The sequence below is a fragment of the Zootoca vivipara genome, chromosome 1 (genome assembly GCF_965207765.1).
Source record: "Zootoca vivipara chromosome 1, rZooViv2.hap1.1, whole genome shotgun sequence".
Taxonomy (NCBI): domain Eukaryota; kingdom Metazoa; phylum Chordata; class Lepidosauria; order Squamata; family Lacertidae; genus Zootoca; species Zootoca vivipara.
The window spans coordinates 22,984,895-23,004,025 of NC_142582.1; the positions used below are offsets into that span (position 1 = coordinate 22,984,895).

At 45.3% G+C, this 19,131-nt stretch overlaps 1 protein-coding gene across 2 annotated transcripts in view; it reads left to right on the forward strand.

Annotated features, from left to right (window-relative positions):
• PPP1R1C (protein phosphatase 1 regulatory inhibitor subunit 1C) overlaps positions 1 to 18,575 on the forward strand; it is a 43,963-nt gene extending 25,388 nt beyond the window's left edge. Inside the window, exons 4-5 of one of the 2 annotated variants that reach the window (XM_035133636.3) lie at positions 350 to 410; positions 17,347 to 18,575. In XM_035133636.3, the coding sequence (XP_034989527.1) occupies positions 350 to 410; positions 17,347 to 17,435 (150 nt within the window). In that variant the 3' untranslated portion in view covers positions 17,436 to 18,575. Of the gene's footprint in view, positions 1 to 349; positions 422 to 17,346 lie in introns of both variants that reach the window. The other variant, XM_035133645.3, reaches the window with a different exon arrangement.
• The last annotated feature ends 556 nt before the right edge of the window (positions 18,576 to 19,131 follow it).

Below are 19,131 nucleotides of genomic sequence, written 5' to 3' on the forward strand. Positions count from 1 at the left end.
ATCATCCTATCATCTTATTTCAGAGCAGTCCCCACAAAATATCTCTCTCTCTCTCTCTCTCTCTCTCTCTCTCTCTCTCTCTCTCTCTCTCTCTCTGTGTGTGTGTGTGTGTGTGTGTACTTTTTGCTTCAACTGTACCCTTTTAATTAAAGAGCTCAGGCCTAATAGAATTGTCAACACAGGATCGATAAGTGGTGTCAACAAACAATATTAGTAACTGAGCCATAAATATAAAGTATTCAGGGTACCATGAGAAAACTGCAAATAGGAAGAAATGTCTCTAGTTTATTGTCTGACTTTATTGCCTTGCTCTTAGTTTTGTTGAAACGTCGTTCTTTTCTATCCTTAGACACAGAATGCTTCTCCCAAACAGAGGAAGCAGAGTGTCTATACCCCTCCTGCCATGAAAGGTACTGTGCAGGTACTGTTTCTTGCCATGCTTATGATGCCTATTTTGTTGTTCATGACATCTGTCAAAACCCAAAAACTAAACAGCAACTCCCAACTTGGGATCTCATTAACAGGATGACTTTATAATGACATGAAGTGGAAAAGACACATGGCCATGAACCACACACCTTACAACTTCTCTAACTCCTTTGAAAGATTGCCAGCACACTGCTCTTTCACTTGTATCTGCAGGGGGGTGGGTGGGATTACTTGAGGAGAGTTCTGAGGGTCATAAAGGAAGACCTGGGGGCCATATTCAGCACCCAATCCCTAATCTAAATCCTCTGCCACTAAAAAATGGACCCTCCAGACTATGCAATGTTTCCTCTCTGCAATATATTGCAATGTAGCTTTTCTATGACATCAATATCATACTAGTGTGTGACTGACAGCATAAATCCCCCCTCCCAAAAAACAAATTTCCTTCCTGTGCACTTTTTTAAGGCACCATCCACTTGCCCTTCTAGCAGGAAATGGCTTACTCAGCTATGTATGTGTGTTTTACTGGAATGCAGTGCACTGGAAAAATCAATGTGAGGGCTATTGATTGCAGAGCTATCTCCAGAGCAAGGCAGACAGCAGCCGAGAGAGCCGTTCAGCGCAGGGTCCTTGTGAGGCTTATGTTTCTGTGCTTAATGGATGTTGGGAGACACTCTTGAAGAGCCTCCGTCGTTCTCATCTCCCGAGTGATGCTTACACACACTTGTATGGTAAGCAAGATCACAGATTGGGAATCCTGACGCTTCTTGATTTGGATTTGCTCATCACAGGAGCATTTCCCCTGTGTTCTGGTCACTTATCAGATAACCCTCCATGAAACAGAGACACAGGGCCAATTGCACGAGCAAACTGTGATGTGTTGGTGCAGAGCCAGGGATAAAACGTGCTGCCGATAAAGCATGCCCAGATCACCTGAGCGTGGCCAATGGGAATCGATCAGGGATGCACTTTTCAGCTCTGTCTCAGATGTTTGAAATGCACCTGAATGGATTAATGTGGAACAGCATGCTGGGAAGATCTGGTAGTCTTAGGCAATGCACAAGCTTCCCTTTCTTATCCCCAGAGGGAGCTTAGGAATTGTTCGTGAACTAAGGCAGGAAACGTTTCTTAGCACTATCCCTTCTGGGCATTCTTCCAGAGCCACATGAGACCAGAGGCATCATTGTTGGCACCTGTCTGTCTTGAGAGACAATGGAGTGCGCATCCAGGGGTGAAGTCAAGCTGCTGTGTTAGCAACACCAAGGGGACCTCCCCAGGGCGCAAGCTTGGGCAGTCTGTATGGAGGTCCTGGGCTGCCCAGATGACAACACACACACACACACCAGCCTCACTGATGTGGTCCAAAGGAAAGCAGAGCAATACGTCTGGCACATAGGAGCCTGCTCGAAGGGGCCAAGGGGTCTCCGTTTCCCCAAATAAAATATTTGAGAGGGCCGCCTCTCCAAGTTGATGAGCATTGTCATTAAATGGTGTCCATGCACTACGTCAAGTGATTGATTATGCAGGGTAGGGCTTACTTGCCCCCCCCATGTTTTTTTTCAAGGTGGCACCCCTGGCTTGACACCAGCATGGCTGCAGGAGTTGCTGGAAGAAGGTGTACAAGATGCCATTCAAATGTCTTAGGGACTCCACTCCATTTTGTGTAGGGTCTATTCCTTCAGTGGCATCACGTGGGGGAGGGCCACAGGGGTGGTTATATTTATGTGAATCTTACCTTTTGCACAGTAGGCCAGTTTCCACACATGTTACTCTTTATCCTCCATCTAGTCAAGAAAGAAGCACAAACAGAGTTCAAAGGCACATTCCAGCCAGGCAGAAACACTCAAGCAAAGGGGCAAAACATGGCTGGGAAGGGGACCTGGCCTGGGGAAGAGTCCCAAGGCACACATGGCTGCAGGGCCTGAGGTTCCCCAGATTTACCCAGGGGGGAAAGCGGCCAGGGTGGTAGGGGAATAGCATTGTTGGCTGCTACTCCTTAGTGGAGATTCCTTTACTCCTGAGGAGTGTGCTGGGATGATACTGGTTTTACTCATGGGGAAATTATTCAGTGTTTAAGCCCATTTGATGGGTTATCCATATAAATATTTGAGTTGGATTGGCTATGACAACACTATAGTTTAAAGAAGGAGATTCTGATTGGACTGTCATGTTGCATCAACATCAGGGGCGTACCCAGGATCAAAACTAGGGGGGGGGGAAGCCATGGTCATTCAGGGGCGGGGCCAAGGCACGGGAGGGGAGGGGCCACGAAGTGGGAACATGGGCAGGGCTACAGGGCCAGCAGGCACGACGATATCATGGCTGCAGCGATGGCGGCAGCGGCCACCTTGTGCTTCTGGGGCTGGCAGCGGCTGCGGCTACCCTGCTTGGCTGGAGAGGACGGGAGGGTCGGGCAGGCGAGAGGGGGTGGCAGGGCGGGCGAGGGCGAGGCAAGGCACGGCCGCAGACACGACAGCTCCGAGGCATTGCTGCATATCGGCATAATATTTCAACCATGTCGTGGGTTCAAGCCCCACCTTAGGAAAAAATTCCTGCATTGCAGGGGGTTGGACTAGATAACCCTTGTGGTCCCTTCCGACTACAATTCTATGATTCTATTGATATATTACCATAGCATATGCATCATTCTGCTTTCTTGAATTGTCCTACTCCTAGGCATAGCAGCCGACTCTTAAAGGCCTAGGTGCCTCCCCCCCCCAATTACTGGTAAATACTGTATTTGAAAGAGTCATCCCCCCATGTTGATGGGCTTTCTATGTGGGGCTTATCTGCCCCCCCATATTTTATTGAGGATGGAAGAGGGAGGGAAGGAAGGAAGAAATAGAGAGAGGGATAACTCATATTTGTGGGTGCCTCTGGGTGACGCTGTGATGCTGGAACTCTGCAGCAAGAGGAAGATACCGGTACGCCTGTACAGGAGCCTTGTAAGCAGCTTTCTCTCTGCTTGATTTACAGCAGGCACGTCCAACAGGTAGATTGTGATCTACCAGTAGATCACTGGATGTCTGTGGTAGATCACTGCTAGATCACTGGCACCCCTAAAAAGGTCAACCCAAAATTTTCCTCCTCCCTAAAAAAAGCTGAACTATGACCTGAAGCCCTAAACAAAAATGGGCCTCCCTCCCTCCTAAAAGAAGCTCAACAAGTTTGACCTAAACCCCCCAAAACAGGGCTTCCCTTCCTTTAAAAAACTCAACAGCTTTGACCTGAACCCCCCCAAAGGGGTAGATCACTCCCAGTTTTTAACTCTGTGAGTAGATCAGAGTCTCTTGGGAGGTGGCCACCCCTGATTTACAGTATACAGATGAAGGAGGAGGGGCAGACTGGAACACCACTACTTTTTATAAACATCAATGTGTCTGTCAAAGCTACAGCCCCCCCCTTTTTATTCACTTCCTTTTAGCCTTGCAGAGCCACCTTAGTCAAATTGAATCCTCTGCACCCTCATTAAATCGCCAATAGAACTCTTAATGCGATCCCTGAATGCTCATTAACAACTCCCACTGAAGAACAATAGGGTGAAGTGGTGAGCTATCAAATCTTGCCTGAAAGGGGATATCTGCTCCATTGTCTTAACTGCTTAACTACCGGTAGCCACTTTGCTTTATTTATTTGATGTGTTTTTGTTACTGCTGTGTCCCCCCCCCCAGCAAGCGGAGACTTAGCTGCTCTTGCTAAAGCAAAGCCCTTTCCACTTCAGTTTTTGGAGGGGAAAAGTGCTGGTTATGGTCTGTAAAATACATTAATTTTTTTGCTTCTGGGGGGGGGGCAGCTGCCCCCCTGCCCCCGCCTACGCCCATGGTCAACATGATTTGTCAGTGGCTGCAGTCATTGGCTTTCTAGCCACATTTAGTGGCTAAAGGGACAAAGTGTTGCAAAGCCGGCATTCACTAAAAACTAAACTTTCAGGTTCTGTTTCTCTTTCTGTATGCATTTTAGCCTATATATGCATTTTTGCAAGCCTTTTTCTCCCTTATACAAGCACAGATTAGGGAGGTGATGGAGGGATGCCATCTTGCTTCATTCATCTATCTCTTCATTTGTCATCCTCCACGGCAGCTTAGTCTCTCAAAGCTATTAATGAGCATCCTTGTGACATTATGCTTTAGAAAACAGGAACAACCATTACCTGTCCTTTAATGACACCCTCTTTTTACTTCAAAGAAAGCAAGGGAAATAACTGTGGTTGAGCTCATGCTTTGGCAGGCACCAGGTTCAATCCATGGTCTCTCTAGGTAGGGCTGAGAATAGTTCTCGCCTGAAACTCTGAAGAGCTTCTGCCAGTCAGTGTAGACAATAATGTTAGATGGACCAATGGGCTTAGGTTAGTAGGATGATTGCACAACCCCAAACATGTTGCCTTCTGTCCAACCAGAAAATAATTTGCGTCAGTTACACCCACCATCAGATAACAAAAGGATTCCATTCAGAAGCAGAGGTCACCTTGGCATTGTGTTCCTGAACTGATAAAGCACTGGGTGTAATTCTAGCCGTAGATAGAAAAATTCACAAATCTGTGGATTAAAGCTAACTCGGGGGATATTGTGGAGATAACATACACTGAGTTGAATTTAATCATTTCTCTTCCTGAACGGAGGGACACCTTCATGAGTGGAAAGAGATCTTTGGATTGAATTCATTCTGTTGGGTTTGAACTGGATTGCTGATTTAAGATGACAAAATAAAGCCAGTGATAAACTTTGTGTGTAAAATAGTGAGTGGGGAAGTCTGAAGCAATTGAAAGGTTTATCAGCTGCTATTTAATGTCAACTGAAAAGTTGTTGTTTTTATCAATGTGCAGTGTTTTCACCGATTGCTTATTTGGTGTAGGAAATTCAACACTTTCTCCACACAACACAAACCAGTTGCCCCAGTTCTATGTTCTTTGCGGATGTACTCTGAGCAGAAAGGGTACTTACACAGCTGATAAAATGTTTTGTTAAATATAGGAGCTCAGGCTTCAAGATTACTTTCTGTTTCATTGCTATCAATATGACAGCACTCAAGTACTCTTAAGATGGATTCCCGCTGTTTAGTTTTGAAACAACTTGTTATTAGTAGCAGGGCTCCCTCTAGTGGATCTGAGGGGTGTTTTTCCCCCAGTACCTGCCTCTCAATAGCCCAATGGCACAGGACTAGAGAAAGAGACAGACATGAGAGCTTTGACTTCCTTGATAGTCTAAATGGGATTTTCGGTTTCCCCAGATGCAAGTCCAGCTCTCTCTCATTCTCTCTCTCATTCTTCAGTTTCTTATTCTTTTTAAAACATACAAATCCAACATTTTCCCAACAAACATATATTTAGACTTCCCCACCACACCCCTTTTGTGGATTCTTATATTTTTTAAATTCTTAACACTGCATTTCCTTCGTTATTCCAATTGTTAATTACTCCCTGGTTTTCCTTTAACATTAATTTTAACTGCTTGGTTTTAAGTTAATCCTGCTAACGAACTTTACACATGGACAAGAACTTTTCAGATTTTCCACATGCATACCTACCAAGTTCCTGTGGGAGAAATAAGGGACCGGACCGGAAGTAGCAGACCAGAAGTAGCGCTGTCGCCATTTTGGAACTGGGCAGAGCATGCTCAGAAGTGACTTTTGATGCTGCTTTGCCCAGTTCCAAAATGGCCGCCGCGCCAAAAGTCGCACTACAGCCATTTTGGAACTGGGCAGAGCTGCATCAAAAGTTCCTTCTGAGCATGCTCCGCCCAGTTCCAAAATGGCCGCCGCGCCAGAATAAACCGAGGAAAAACAAAAAAATCCGTTTTTTCCAGCTGAGAACAGCTAGAAAAACAGGGGTTTCCCGGGGAATATGGGAGACTTGGCAGCTATACACATGTGTCCCCCCATTCTTTAATAAAGTATTTTTCCTCTTGGCTTCTTATTGCTCCAGTAAGTCTTGCCATTTCGGCATAGTCCATTTATTTAATCTGCTGCTCCTCCTGCAGGCCCAGCGCTCTATAGAGCTGCTCAGCCCAGTAGCAAAGGGGTCACATGGAAGCAAAATGACAGCAATGGAGAACTCATATGTGAATTTGCTTCCTGCTTATGCGAGGTTTAGAGGGACATGGGTGGCGCTGTGGTCTAAACCACAGAGCCTAGGGCTTGCCGATCAGAAGGTCGGCAGTTCAAATCCCCGCAACGGGGTGAGCTCCCGTTGCTCGGTCCCTGCTCCTGCCAACCTAGCAGTTCAAAAGTTCAAGTAGATAAATAGGTACCGCTCCAGCGGGAAGGTAAATGGCATTTCCGTGTGCTGTTCTGGTTCTCCAGAAGTGGCTTAGTCATGCTGGCCACATGACGTGGAGGTCAGCTGTCTGCGGACAAACACCAGCTCCCTCCGCCTATAGAGCGAGATGAGCGCCGCAACCCCAGAGTTGTCCGTGACTGGACCTAACGGTGAGGGGTACCTTTACTTTTACCTTTATGCAAGGTTTAGGATCACAGCCCAAATCACAAGTATACCGCATTGATTGATAAGGGGATTCCACAGGAAGTATGATTTCTGCTCCCCCCCCCCAAAAAAACCCAAACCTTTGTTGACTGATGGATCTTTCCTCAGATCTGCTTTAAATGTGAGTGACATGTGTCTATGGACATTTTAAACAATTAACTAAAGATAACACAAGTTGAACTTCCACTGAACTTGCTCTAAAATGGAAAGAAGCAGAAGTCCCCAGTAAAGGAAGGATGGATACAAAAACTTATGGAATATTCAGAAATGGCTAAACTTATTGGAAGAATGAGAAATCAAGATAACAAACTCTTTATAAAAGAATGGAAATGGTTTATCAAATATCTACAGATAAATTGCAAACAGATAAAAACATTAGCAGGATTGTCGCAATAACCTGCAGTTTTATAGGAGTATATATTTACTCCTAAATATATATTGATATATATATAAATTTTATAGGAGTATATATTTACTTGAGGGACCCAGGTGGCGCTGTGGGCTAAACCACTGAGCCTAGGGCTTGCTGATCAGAAGGTCAGCGGTTCGAATCCCTGTGACAGGGTGAGCTCCCGTTGCTTGGTCCCAGCTCCTGCCAACCTAGCAGTTCGAAAGCACGTCAAAATGCAAGTAGATAAATAGGAACCGCTACAGCGGGAAGGTAAACGGCGTTTCCATGTGCTGCTCTGGTTTGCCAGAAGTGGCTTTGTCATGCTGGCCACATGACCTGGAAGCTATACGCCGGCTCCCTCGGCCAATAATGTGAGATGAACGCATAACCCCAGAGTCGGTCACGACTGGACCTAATGGTCAGGGGTCCCTTTACCTTTACCTTTTATATTTACAGTAGATAATTAAATGAGTAAGTTAAATGAATTTGGATATGCAGAAGATATGAAAAAACAAGTTTAGGGAACTGCAGAATGAGGGGGAAGGAAGTCAAATTTTGAAAGGTTAAATGGATTGTAAAATTCATGAAGTGTATAAATTTGAAAAGTATAAATAAAAAACTAAAAAAAGAGAAAACTACTGAATTTAAGAGACACTTTGCCCCGCCCCACCCCCCAAAAAATGGTCTCCACCAGAAAAACACAGGGAAAAACACAACAGAAGGGTCACCATCCCCATTTCCCCCATACATGTTCATCTCCCTCTGTGTGGGTTTTTCTTCTTTCCTTCTTTTGTTTTTATACAGATTACTTTTTTAAAATCTTTTTGTATCATTTAAAAGCTTTAATAAAAAAAGACACACACACACAAAAAAAAACCTCCACCCAAGATATGATTTGCCATGGACTCGACACCTTTGCAATTTATGACGTATATGTGGGATAAATCAGGGCAGCTTCTGGCTTGTTGTCCAGGCTTCCCTACATATTACAATATTCACTGAAATGTCCAGACAGAAATGTCCCCCATGCGCATGGGCACACACACACACACACACACACACACACACACTTCCATGACATTTCCTCCTCTGGCTCACAAGGGAATTCATTTAATCACCCTCTGTTGCCCTATTGTGTTGAGTACAAACATAGTAAAACCCCAAATCCCATGTTTTTAAAATAAGTCCTCTTCCATAAATGTACGTGGGATTTTTTTCATGCCTCCCTTCCCATCCAAAACCCAGGCAGATATACAAGCATGGGTTGAGATAAATATTTGGTTTCCACCACGGGAATGGAATGATCCTCACTTTATTTATGTTGACTGCATACATTTATTTTTTGACATTGCTGTTTATTGCAAGTGGCTCTGCAAATATATCTTCGGGAAGGACGCTTTATAGGCAGAAATAAAAGAGAACAATGGTGGCTGTTATTTTTGGCAGGCCAGTAAGAAAGGCAGAGGGTTGTTTTACTGCACTCGCGGGGCGATTTCTGAGATCTGTCAGCCTTGCTTTATATCATTTGGTTCCCCTGGTACCTTTTAAGGGAACAAACAAATCTATACAAAACAATGTTATTTTCTGCATTTCAATCTCTTCATTCACCGGCAAACCATATTTAGGGTGCGATTCTCCCGGGTCATTGAATTCTTTGACACCAACCTTTCTCCTGGTCCTTCTCCAACAGACCCCAGCATACTCCCTCTTTGACTCTACAAAGATCGGGGCTCCAAGACCCATAGGGTCAGGAACCTAGACATTCCCGTGGTGGCAGGGAGGGGTATTGCAACATCAGTTCTCCCTCACCAAGTTTGGAGTGTGCTCTCTCTCTCTCTCTCTCTCTCTCTCTCTCTCTCTCTCTCTCCCTGATCTGATGCTAGGATGCCCTTCCAGGGGCCATAGGATCACAACATTAGTTATTTCTTAGTACCTATGCTTTTCCAGTCCTCAGCCCTTTTCTCATCTCTTGCTTTACCACCTCAGCAGTTCCATAAGAAGGTTGCCATTGCACTCATCTTCTGGCAGGCCAGGAAACTATCCCCTTCCACTCTTCAGGTTGAAACAGGCCATGTGTTTTTGATATTTTGTTGGGAACCGCCCAGAGTGCCTGGGACAACCCAGTCAGATGGGCAGCATATAAATAATAAAATTATTATTACGCTGTTATTGTGATAGTTGTGGACTCCGGAGAGCAACAGCCAGCCAGAATAAACAGTCCTGGAATAGATTGACCAAATAGCCTGAATGGGCTATCAGGCAAGCTGCCTATGTTCTTATGTGACAACCTGTCAACCACAGGAGGCATGGAATGCAATTAGCTTTGCTGGGTAGAAAGGGCAACCTCTGATTCCTCTGTGTCTGAGTCTGCACTCCCACTGTGACTCTCAGCCCTAACCCAGGGGCCAGCAACCTTTTTCAGCCATGGGCCGGTCCACCGTCCCTCAGACCATGTGGTGGGCCGGACTATATTTTTTTGGGGGGGGGGGACGAACGAATTCCTATGCCCCACAAATAACCCAGAGATGCATTTTAAATAAAAGCACACATTCTACTCTGTAAAAACATGCTGATCCCCGGACCATCTGTGGGCCGGATTGAGAAGGCAATTGGGCCGCATCCAGCCCACGGGCCTGAGGTTGCCTACCCCTGCTCTAACCTGTCCCGGAAGGCCTTCCTTCTCCTGATCCCCCCCTTGATTCCTCAAATCCCCTGTTTCTAGTGCCTCCCAGCTCGTTTCTTCCCCAGACTGCTCTTCAACATCCCATCACCACCATGATCTGGGATCTAAGTTGTCATCTTCTGTGTCCTCCATGGTGGGTTCTTGGGTGGGCGGACCTCACCATTCTTTTGCATCCAGCCAGTCCCTGATTCAACCGTGCCAAGCTTTATTACACACAAACTAGTTTTTCTCTCCCTCTCCCTTCCCTGAATGCCTTGCTAAGAGAAGCCCACCAAAAGCTTTTGTAGAACCTATAACAATCCCTTCAGAAACAACACCTTTCTTTCAGTATAAAACCCATTATTTTATTTTATTTTATTTTATTTAGCTATTTTACAAAAGAAGACGATAAACTGAGATGATTGGAGACTGAAACTGTGGTCCTCCAGTTGACCTCTGGGCACTTCTGCTCTTCATCTGAAGTCTCCTGATTTGGCTGACAAGTTCTAGTCAGAGACTAGTGCGAGACTTAAGGAATCAGCAAATCTGAAATGTTTACATGCTAGTGAGGCTTGCCTGGAGCTACAAAAGCTGCTTACATTTTGGGGGGATGCTGTCAGCAGACGATTTCTACAGGGTGCGAGTCTACACTAGCGAAATCGGCCTCCCATTCAAAGCATGCTTTGTTCAGTCACTGGGGGGCGGGCAGTGATGCGACAGCACAGTTGTGTTGAGGAAACATCTCTCTGCACTGATCTTGAGCCAATGCTGTTGTTTGCAACTTTTAAATGTGGGGAAGGAAGGGGAAAGGGAATGGAAGTAGTGTGATACGAAATAATGAACTGGAAAGCACCCAACTATTTTGAACGCAGCCTTTTATTGTTTTCATGGCTGATGAGTAAACAGTGTAAACAGTGGCTCGGTGACTCTGAGTTGTAACTCCGTATCTGTGCTTCCAGTAGGAAAGTAGGAAAATTGGAGGGCAATGATTAGTTCATTGCTACTAATTTATTTCTTGCCTTTTCCTCTCCATGGAGTTGAAGCAGTTGTGCACAGGCTGCCTTCTGATGTAGGGTTTATTGTTACAGGAACAAGCCTGGTCAAACCTTGACCTCACACACTTCTCCCTCCCCTTAATTTGCTTGGAGGAAACAGTGAACAACATCAACACGGAAGGAGGGGAAAAGCACAGACCCCATTATCAGCTAAGCTCGTTCTGATAACTAGAAACTGATACACCCAAATGAGCTCATAGTTCCCTGGGTAACCTAAACAACCAAGAGTTTCGAATGCTGAACTTTGGGGTTTTTTCTCTGGGTTCCCGTTCCCTTGCTTCAAAAGTGCAGTTGCAAATAGATATGAAAATACATAGATCTTTTAAAACGCTACTTAAGACTGTCTCAGTATCATCTAATATGTATCTGTATTACCTTTATTTGTAATAAATATATATATATTATGGGACCCAGATGGCGCTGTGGTTAAACCACTGAGCCTAGGGCTTGCTGATCAGAAGGTTGGCGGTTCGAATCCCTGTGACGGGGTGAGCTCCCATTGCTTGGTCCCAGCTCCTGCCAACCTAGCAGTTCGAAAGCACGTCAAAATGCAAGTAGATAAATAGGAACCACTACAGCGGGAAGGTAAACGGCGTTTCCATGTGCTGCTCTGGTTTGCCAGAAGTGGCTTTGTCATGCTGGCCACATGACCTGGAAGCTATATGCCGGCTCCCTCGGCCAATAATGCGAGATGAGTGCGCAACCCCAGAGTCGGTCACGACTGGACCTAATGGTCAGGGGTCCCTTTACCTTTACCTTATATATATATATATATATATATATATATATATATATATATATTAAACTACCAGTAAGCAATGCAAATCTGGAAGAACGGCAGATATAAACACTGATCAGTTTTGCTCAAACATAAGCAGTAATGCAGAAACCTACCACCCACCTAGCCTGCTGCAGAAACTTGGCCCTCCCATAATAAGTTGCACATATAGACAAGGATGATTGTTTTACGAAGAAATCAAGAAAATGGATAAAAATAGACCCTTGAGAGATCAACATTTTCCTTTCTCTTGCATGACTTACTGACCCGGCACTCCCTGACCCTTTAAACTATTTCATGGCAAACCTTAATATAGCAAGGTTGAAATTTTAAAATGTTTTATCTAAGGAGATTTGATTAATCAGGGCCAATGTCCCAGGCTATATTTTTCCATTGTGTGCATAAGCATAGATATAACATTCCCATAAGCAGATGGAGATGTCCGTCTCTCTGTACAGAGGTGGGAATGTGCATCCAATAATAATATCTGAACAAAGAAGCATGAATAGGACATGAATCTGGATAGATGGACTTCTTTGATATTTGTAAAGAACAGGAAATTAGGGTTTGCTTCCCCCCCCCTCCCCACCCACTTGATATTTTAAGTAGAGATGTCTTTCTCCTTTATTTCTCAGCAACAGTGTTACTCACAAATGGGCTTCACATAAACTTTAATCAATATCCACTGGCGGAGGAAAGGGGGGCGGGGGGAGCACGCTGACCCCCGGCACCATCGGGGAGGGAGGTACCACTGTGGCTGCCCCCCCGGGCACGTGCCATGCACCCCCACTGTGCCGGCACCACGCCTCCGCAGGCGGCGTGCCACGCCCCCGGGACGTGCATCACACCCCCGCGGGCGGTATGCCACGACACGCCCCCGCCTGCTCTACACCCCTGGTGCCGGAGCATGCACCTTCGCCACTGTGAATAGCATACTCTTAATTCACACCAAAGACCTGAATAGGTTTGAGGAGGCCTAAAGTTTTTATGTATGACAGGTAACAGAAGCATGTGTTGGCTGGATGTCTTTTTTGAGCAAGCTCAAGAGGCTCAGTGGTTTAGACCACAGTGCCACCACACACACGCACACACACCTATCCACCCAACTATCGACTCATATTTTTGAAACCCTGAGGATCATCTACAAACACTGAAACAACTAAGATCATGAGCACCCATCTCATCTCACATTCAACACTCTGGAGAGTCTCCTTCTCTCGAGGTCTTTAAGCAGAGGCTTGACATCAAGAATGCTTTGATGGTGTTTCCTGCTTGGCAGGGGGTTGGACTGGATGGCCCTTGTGGTCTCTTCCAACTCTATGATTCTATGCGAGCAAAACAGCAAGAACTTTGCCATCTATTTTTAGACAATGGATTGGACCCAGACATCACCTTGCATGGACAAAAAGGCTCCTTGTGTCCATGGAAAGGCATTTGATCCAGTGGGGGGAATCCTGCTGGTGGAAGAAAAGGGAAGCTGCACTTGATTATCCCCCCCCCCCGGATGTTTCCAGCACCACCTTCCACATTGCCACGCAAGATACCCACCCCCAGCTCTCTGGAACAGGATTCCTCTGTTTAGCATGCCAGCATAAATTAAACATGGAAGCAGGGATGAGGCACACTGCCTCTATTTCCCCTCTGTCACTATTTCAGGCACCTTCCATCCTGACAATGGTGAAATGGAGCTATTGCATTTGGCCCATCTACCCCACTTTAAATAACTGAAGTTGGCTAGAGTGCAAGGTAGCCCTGGGGGGACTGAAAGGGCAGAAGGAATTGGAAAAAGTCACCTCCCTCAAACCAGTGGTGCTCTGGATCCAACCCTATGTATGCAGAAGACAAGTGCTTTATTATTATTTTTACATGATATAATTCACACTTGCATATATGAGACTGGCCCACAATCAGCTCTGATTCCAATATAGCCTTGACCCAATTTCCCTTAAAAGTCCCCCGCCTTTCCTTATTAATGTAGGTAATGTCTCTGTACATTCATGCTTTGTTCTCACATACCTTCCATCATTTCTCCGATGAAAACAGGGATGTCCCATTCCATCATGATAATTATACCTCACACATCTTATTGGGTTGCCCCAGCACTATGGACACAATAAAACATTAAACATTAAAAAAGCTTCCCTATACAGGATTGCCTTAATACAGCTCAGGGGTTGGATAAGTCCATACCCTCCAACATTTCTCCAATGAAAATGGTGACACCCTAAGGCAAAGCGGGACATTCCGGGATCAGATCAGAAACTGGGACGGCTTCTCTAAATCAGGGTTGTCCCTGGGAAATAGGGACACTTGGAGGGTCTGTTCTCGCCTTATCTGCACCAGGTCAGTTCGGTGGTTCTACAGCACCATGGATAGTTCCAAGTGAACAAAGGCAGGAGGTGAATTGACGTCTCATAAGCCTCTTCCTCCTGCCCATTTTCCCAGGCTTGAACCCCTTGGCCTAAAGGTGAGGGCCAATCCCACGACCTGCATGAAAAAGCACTTCCTTGTTTTTCTGTGGAATCCTGCTTGTCACGCTTCCTTTACTATTGGGCAGGTGCAGTAGCATGGAAGCCACTCAATTCCTCTGGTGAGTCAGGTTTAGGGAACAACGTCTGTGAAGGTCCCTGCCTCAGGTTTTGCTAACGCAGGGCAACCAGAGGCATGTCCCATTGGGATCTCTTGTCTCTGTGGCAGCAGCATTGGTCCGATTTACCGGTTGAATGGTACCTTTATAGGCATAACGTATAGATATAGCACAAGTACAGTTTAATGTCTTAGGATGGCTGTGCCCCATCCACAGTGTTTACATACCCATGCATCAGCTGTAGTCTCACCACCTCCCCAATTAACTAGGATTCTAGATGTAGAAAGCTTTTGAAACGTGGAGAGCATGAAATCGCCTGGGTTCATGTTGGTGTTGTGCAGTCCCAGGATCAGCGGGATTCTTGTGATTTTGAAGATCAGCTCATAGATCAAAAGGGCAGGAACATAACTCTCATCACCAGCACCAAATCACCTTTATCTACACCTGTGCTCGAGACTGCATCATCAAAATAAAATGCAACATCTACAATAAGGCAGAAGTTAACTTCAGCCATGACCTTCAGCATTATATATATCACAACTTAGAGCCTTCTGTGTGCTCTTGTGGGTGTGGCTTGTCCCATTCATTTTGATGGAGGGGGTAGACCCCCATATGCAATGCAATGCAATGCAATGCAATGCGCACACTTCCTCCATTGAAATGAATGATAAGCAGGGTAGCTCCATATGTGTATTAGAACTCTGGCAACCAATAATAAATCTTTAGATCACATCGCTTGCATCTAACAAGAGGTGTATTGTGTGGGCAGTGTCTGGAGGAGGTCAGTAAAGAAGGCGAAGGGCTTGGAAACTAAATTCATGATGAAAGGTTGAAGGAGTTGGGTTCATTTAGCCTGCAGAATAGATGCAGTATTGTAGCCATCTTCACATAGCTGAAAGGCTTATCACAGAGATAATGGAGATAATTTGTCTTCTGATGCAGGGCCTGAACCAATGGGTTCAAATGACAAGAAAGGGGATTTTGACTAAACAGAAGGAAGATTTCCTTAGTGATACATGCTTAGAAGAAGGTGGACGTATTCTTTAGAGTGTATTAAACGGATAGCAACCTATCAGGTATATTGCAGAACTGGATTTCCTGCATCATTAGAGTTGGGGTACATGGTCTTTTTGAAGTCCCTGGCAACTCTGCAATTCTATTATTCTAAATGGACAACTTGAATTTATTAAATTGACCCATGACTTGGATGCATGTTAAATGTCTGGATCCCCTGGAAGTATTTTACAAAGTTGAGGAACCTTGTTGAATACGTATCTGCCTTCAAATTTCTTCTACTTTGCTTGGATGGATTAAACCAGATGTCAAGTTTTCATTTTCCCACAGGAGATTTTCATGATGTGACTGTGGAAATGTCAGAAAGTTGCCTCATTTGCACAGATAATTTATCCTGAATCTGCAAATAAGCTTTGAGGCGATGATTTAATCTAAAATGCATTACCAGTTCAAAGCGTATTAGTACATGCTTACCGAAAATGGCTTGGCATTCAGGGTTCCTTCATCAACATTAATTGAATTGAATTACCTGCAGTGAAATCAGAGCCTTTGAGGGACTGGAGAAAGGAGAAAACAGCAAACTTTAGAAGGAAGACAAAAATAAGAGTCAAATATGTATGCATGTTTCCTCGCATTGTGACATCAAGGGACGGAGGCCAACTCTGGAGGAGGTGAACTGAAGGGTACAAACTGATTTATGTCAGTTAAAAAAAAAGAAATACAGACCCAGGGAAATCACTGTTACATTGTGAGGAGAAATAGATGAGCCTTACTATCAGACAGATGGCAAGAGAGGAGAAACACCGGCAAACAAAAGCAGAGATTCAGAGGGGGAACTCAGCCTGGGCATAGAGATCTCAACTCAGTAATGAGGAAGGCAAGCTTAGTTGAACACAAAAGGTGTAGCCGAGCATGAAGAGAGTGACTTGAAAGCAGACACAGGGTGTGAGCAGAACACAACACCCTCGGAGCAAGCAACCTGAGGACCATTTCAAATTATAGCAGAAGGAAATGAATGGGAGGGTGGAGGCGACGTAGGAATAGAATGATATCATGTAACCTATATCTGTGTGTGTAGCTTTCAAAATAGGCAGCCATGCAAACTACAGCATGACAGCAACAGGTGGAAGCATGGGCATTGCCAGGGGAGGGCAGTTGCCCTCCAAATCCTCAAAAAGTATTGGAAAGCATTAAAATTACTCAATTAACTGAGGTTCTGCCTCCCCCAGCAGAAGCCTCCCCCCCAAACAAAAGCCTGCCGCCCGTAATGTCCCCCCCCCCAAAAAAATAAGTTCAACTACTCACACACACACACACCCAACAAAAATCATGGTTGGAAGGAGCAATAAAAGCAGGCAAACCAGCATCACATGTAGGCAGAGCAAGCAAGCGGGCAGCTGGGTGGCCAGGCAGGCACTCACATGTTCTCTGTGTCACCGCTGCTGCCTGTTCGTGTGTGTACAACAGGGAAGCCTGGCAGAAGGTCCAAGGCTGGTGGTCCAGGCAGACCTGCAGGAGTTCATGCACTCCCCATCACCATGGTCTCCACTGCCCACAGTTCACCCCAAACTGCCCCCATCCCTTCACAGCTCCCCGCAATCTCATATATCCCTTTGCCAGTAGCAGAGGAAAGGGGAATCAGGAGGAGAAAGGCTTTCACCCTCATGGGATGGAAGGAGTATTGGGGGGGGGGGTTGTGTAGGGTGTAAAGAATGGGGGTTTGGCAAGGGTGTGTGAGCGACCAGGGTTGGTGAGCGACATATTTCGTTTGACCCTTATTTTGCTGGTGTAATGGAAACCCACCGTTCGTGTTTTTGTAAGCTGTCACCCTAACAGTTGTTAATAAAAAAAAAAGCAACATTGCCATTGATTGATTTCTTCCTTCAGCACAACAGGCAAGATTTCAGATTTGACTGCATGTGGCCTTAAATGTGGTTCTTTTATATTTACAGGGATTAAGCATCTAAAAAACCAGAATGACGTGGCCTTCCCGGAGGAGGATGAAGGAGTCAATGAAAGAGATGAGGAGTGGAGCCCGTAACTGGCACTGAACATCTGTGGGAAAGCCCTTATTGTCAATAACTGAACTGCTAAACTTTCTGTACTTAACGTGGAACTCTATTGCTTGTCTTCCTGACCCAAACTAGTCTTCACCTCAGTACCCAGCAGCAGGAGGATTTCGTGGTGGAATTTACAGCAATTTGCAGAATCTGCCTTGTGGTACTTCATAACTGAAGATAACGGTTTCCTCCATTTCTTTTCTAGCCGTTTTGCATTTGACTTCAGATACGTCGTTTGCAAACATGTCGAGTCCTTTAGTGCTGCCATTGCTTAATTTCTGAATGTGAGCTGCAGTCTAGAAGATCAGTTGTAAATAGTATAAATTTGAATGCTACAAAACTGTGCCGGGTTACCAAATAGGCAGAGCAGGCATTGGCCTATAGACCTCAGGCCTTTTAAGGGCCCCACAACAACCAATCAAAATAATATTGATTTGATCCTGAAAGAAAATCACAACCAAGCCTTCTTAGTTCAATATTAGCCCACTAGGGCTGCCTGAGATTTTGACTACCTGGGGCCTCCACAGGGTTTAATCTGGCACAGCCTTCCATTTGAATCCTGTCTGGCAACAATGCCAGTAGTCTTCTGTTTGAGGATGCTATTTTGGACTGGGCCTTTATGAATACGCTTTTAGGTTATGTGTTTTGTTTCACTGTTTTCATGCTGTTTTAATTCATCTGTGGTTTATTAATAACAGGGTGCTTTTGTTGCCACTGTTCTGATCTTGTAGGCATTGAGACATCTTGCATTATTTTTTTGAGGGGAAATGGAGAGGATTGTATTCCATTGCCATTGAATTTGGGGGTTCCATAAGTGGCCACGCCCAAATATTTGTTATTTTTTTATTGTATTTATATCGCACCTTCTCTCCAAGAAGCTCGCCATGGTGTGCATAGTTTTCCCTGCTCCTCCTTTAATCCCCACAACAACCTTGTGAGGTAGGTTATGCTGAGAGGCACTGACTGGCCCAAGGTCACACCAAGTGATTTGGTTTGATTTATTGTATTTCCATGCCGTCTTCTCATTCCGATGAATCTCAATGCGGCTTGCAAACAACAAATAACAGTAACATAACAGAACGTCGCATAAATGCAACATCAATCAAATAAAAATAATTAACAAATCATCTGTGAGCTTTCTGGCTGAGTGGGGATTTGAACCCTGGTCGACCCAAGTTCTAATCTGACTCTCTCACCATTAGACCACACTGACTCTCAACACAGTAGCTGGTCCATCTGTCCTCCACAAAAGGTTATTTCCTGGACAGCTGCTCAGCCTTTTTGTCCTGAAGAAAACGAAGCATCAGCAACGCACAGTCCAGGACCATCCACAAAGGAACACCAGAAGAGCCTGCCTACTGGATCAGTCCAGCATCCTGTTCTCACACGGGCCAAGCAGATGTCTTATGGGGAATATGAAAGCAAGATCTGTGCACAGCAGCACTTTCCCTACTTGTGTTTCCCAGCAGCTGGCATTCAGAGACAGACTGCCTCTGACAGGGGAGATGAAGCACAGGCCTCATGAAGCTCAATGTTGGAAGATTCAGGACAGATGAAGGACATATTCACGCAGCACATATGGAACTCACTCCCACAGGGGGCAGTGATAGCTACCAACCTAGAGGGCTTTAAAAGGGGATTGGACAAATTTGAGGAGGAGAGGGCTATCTGTGGTTA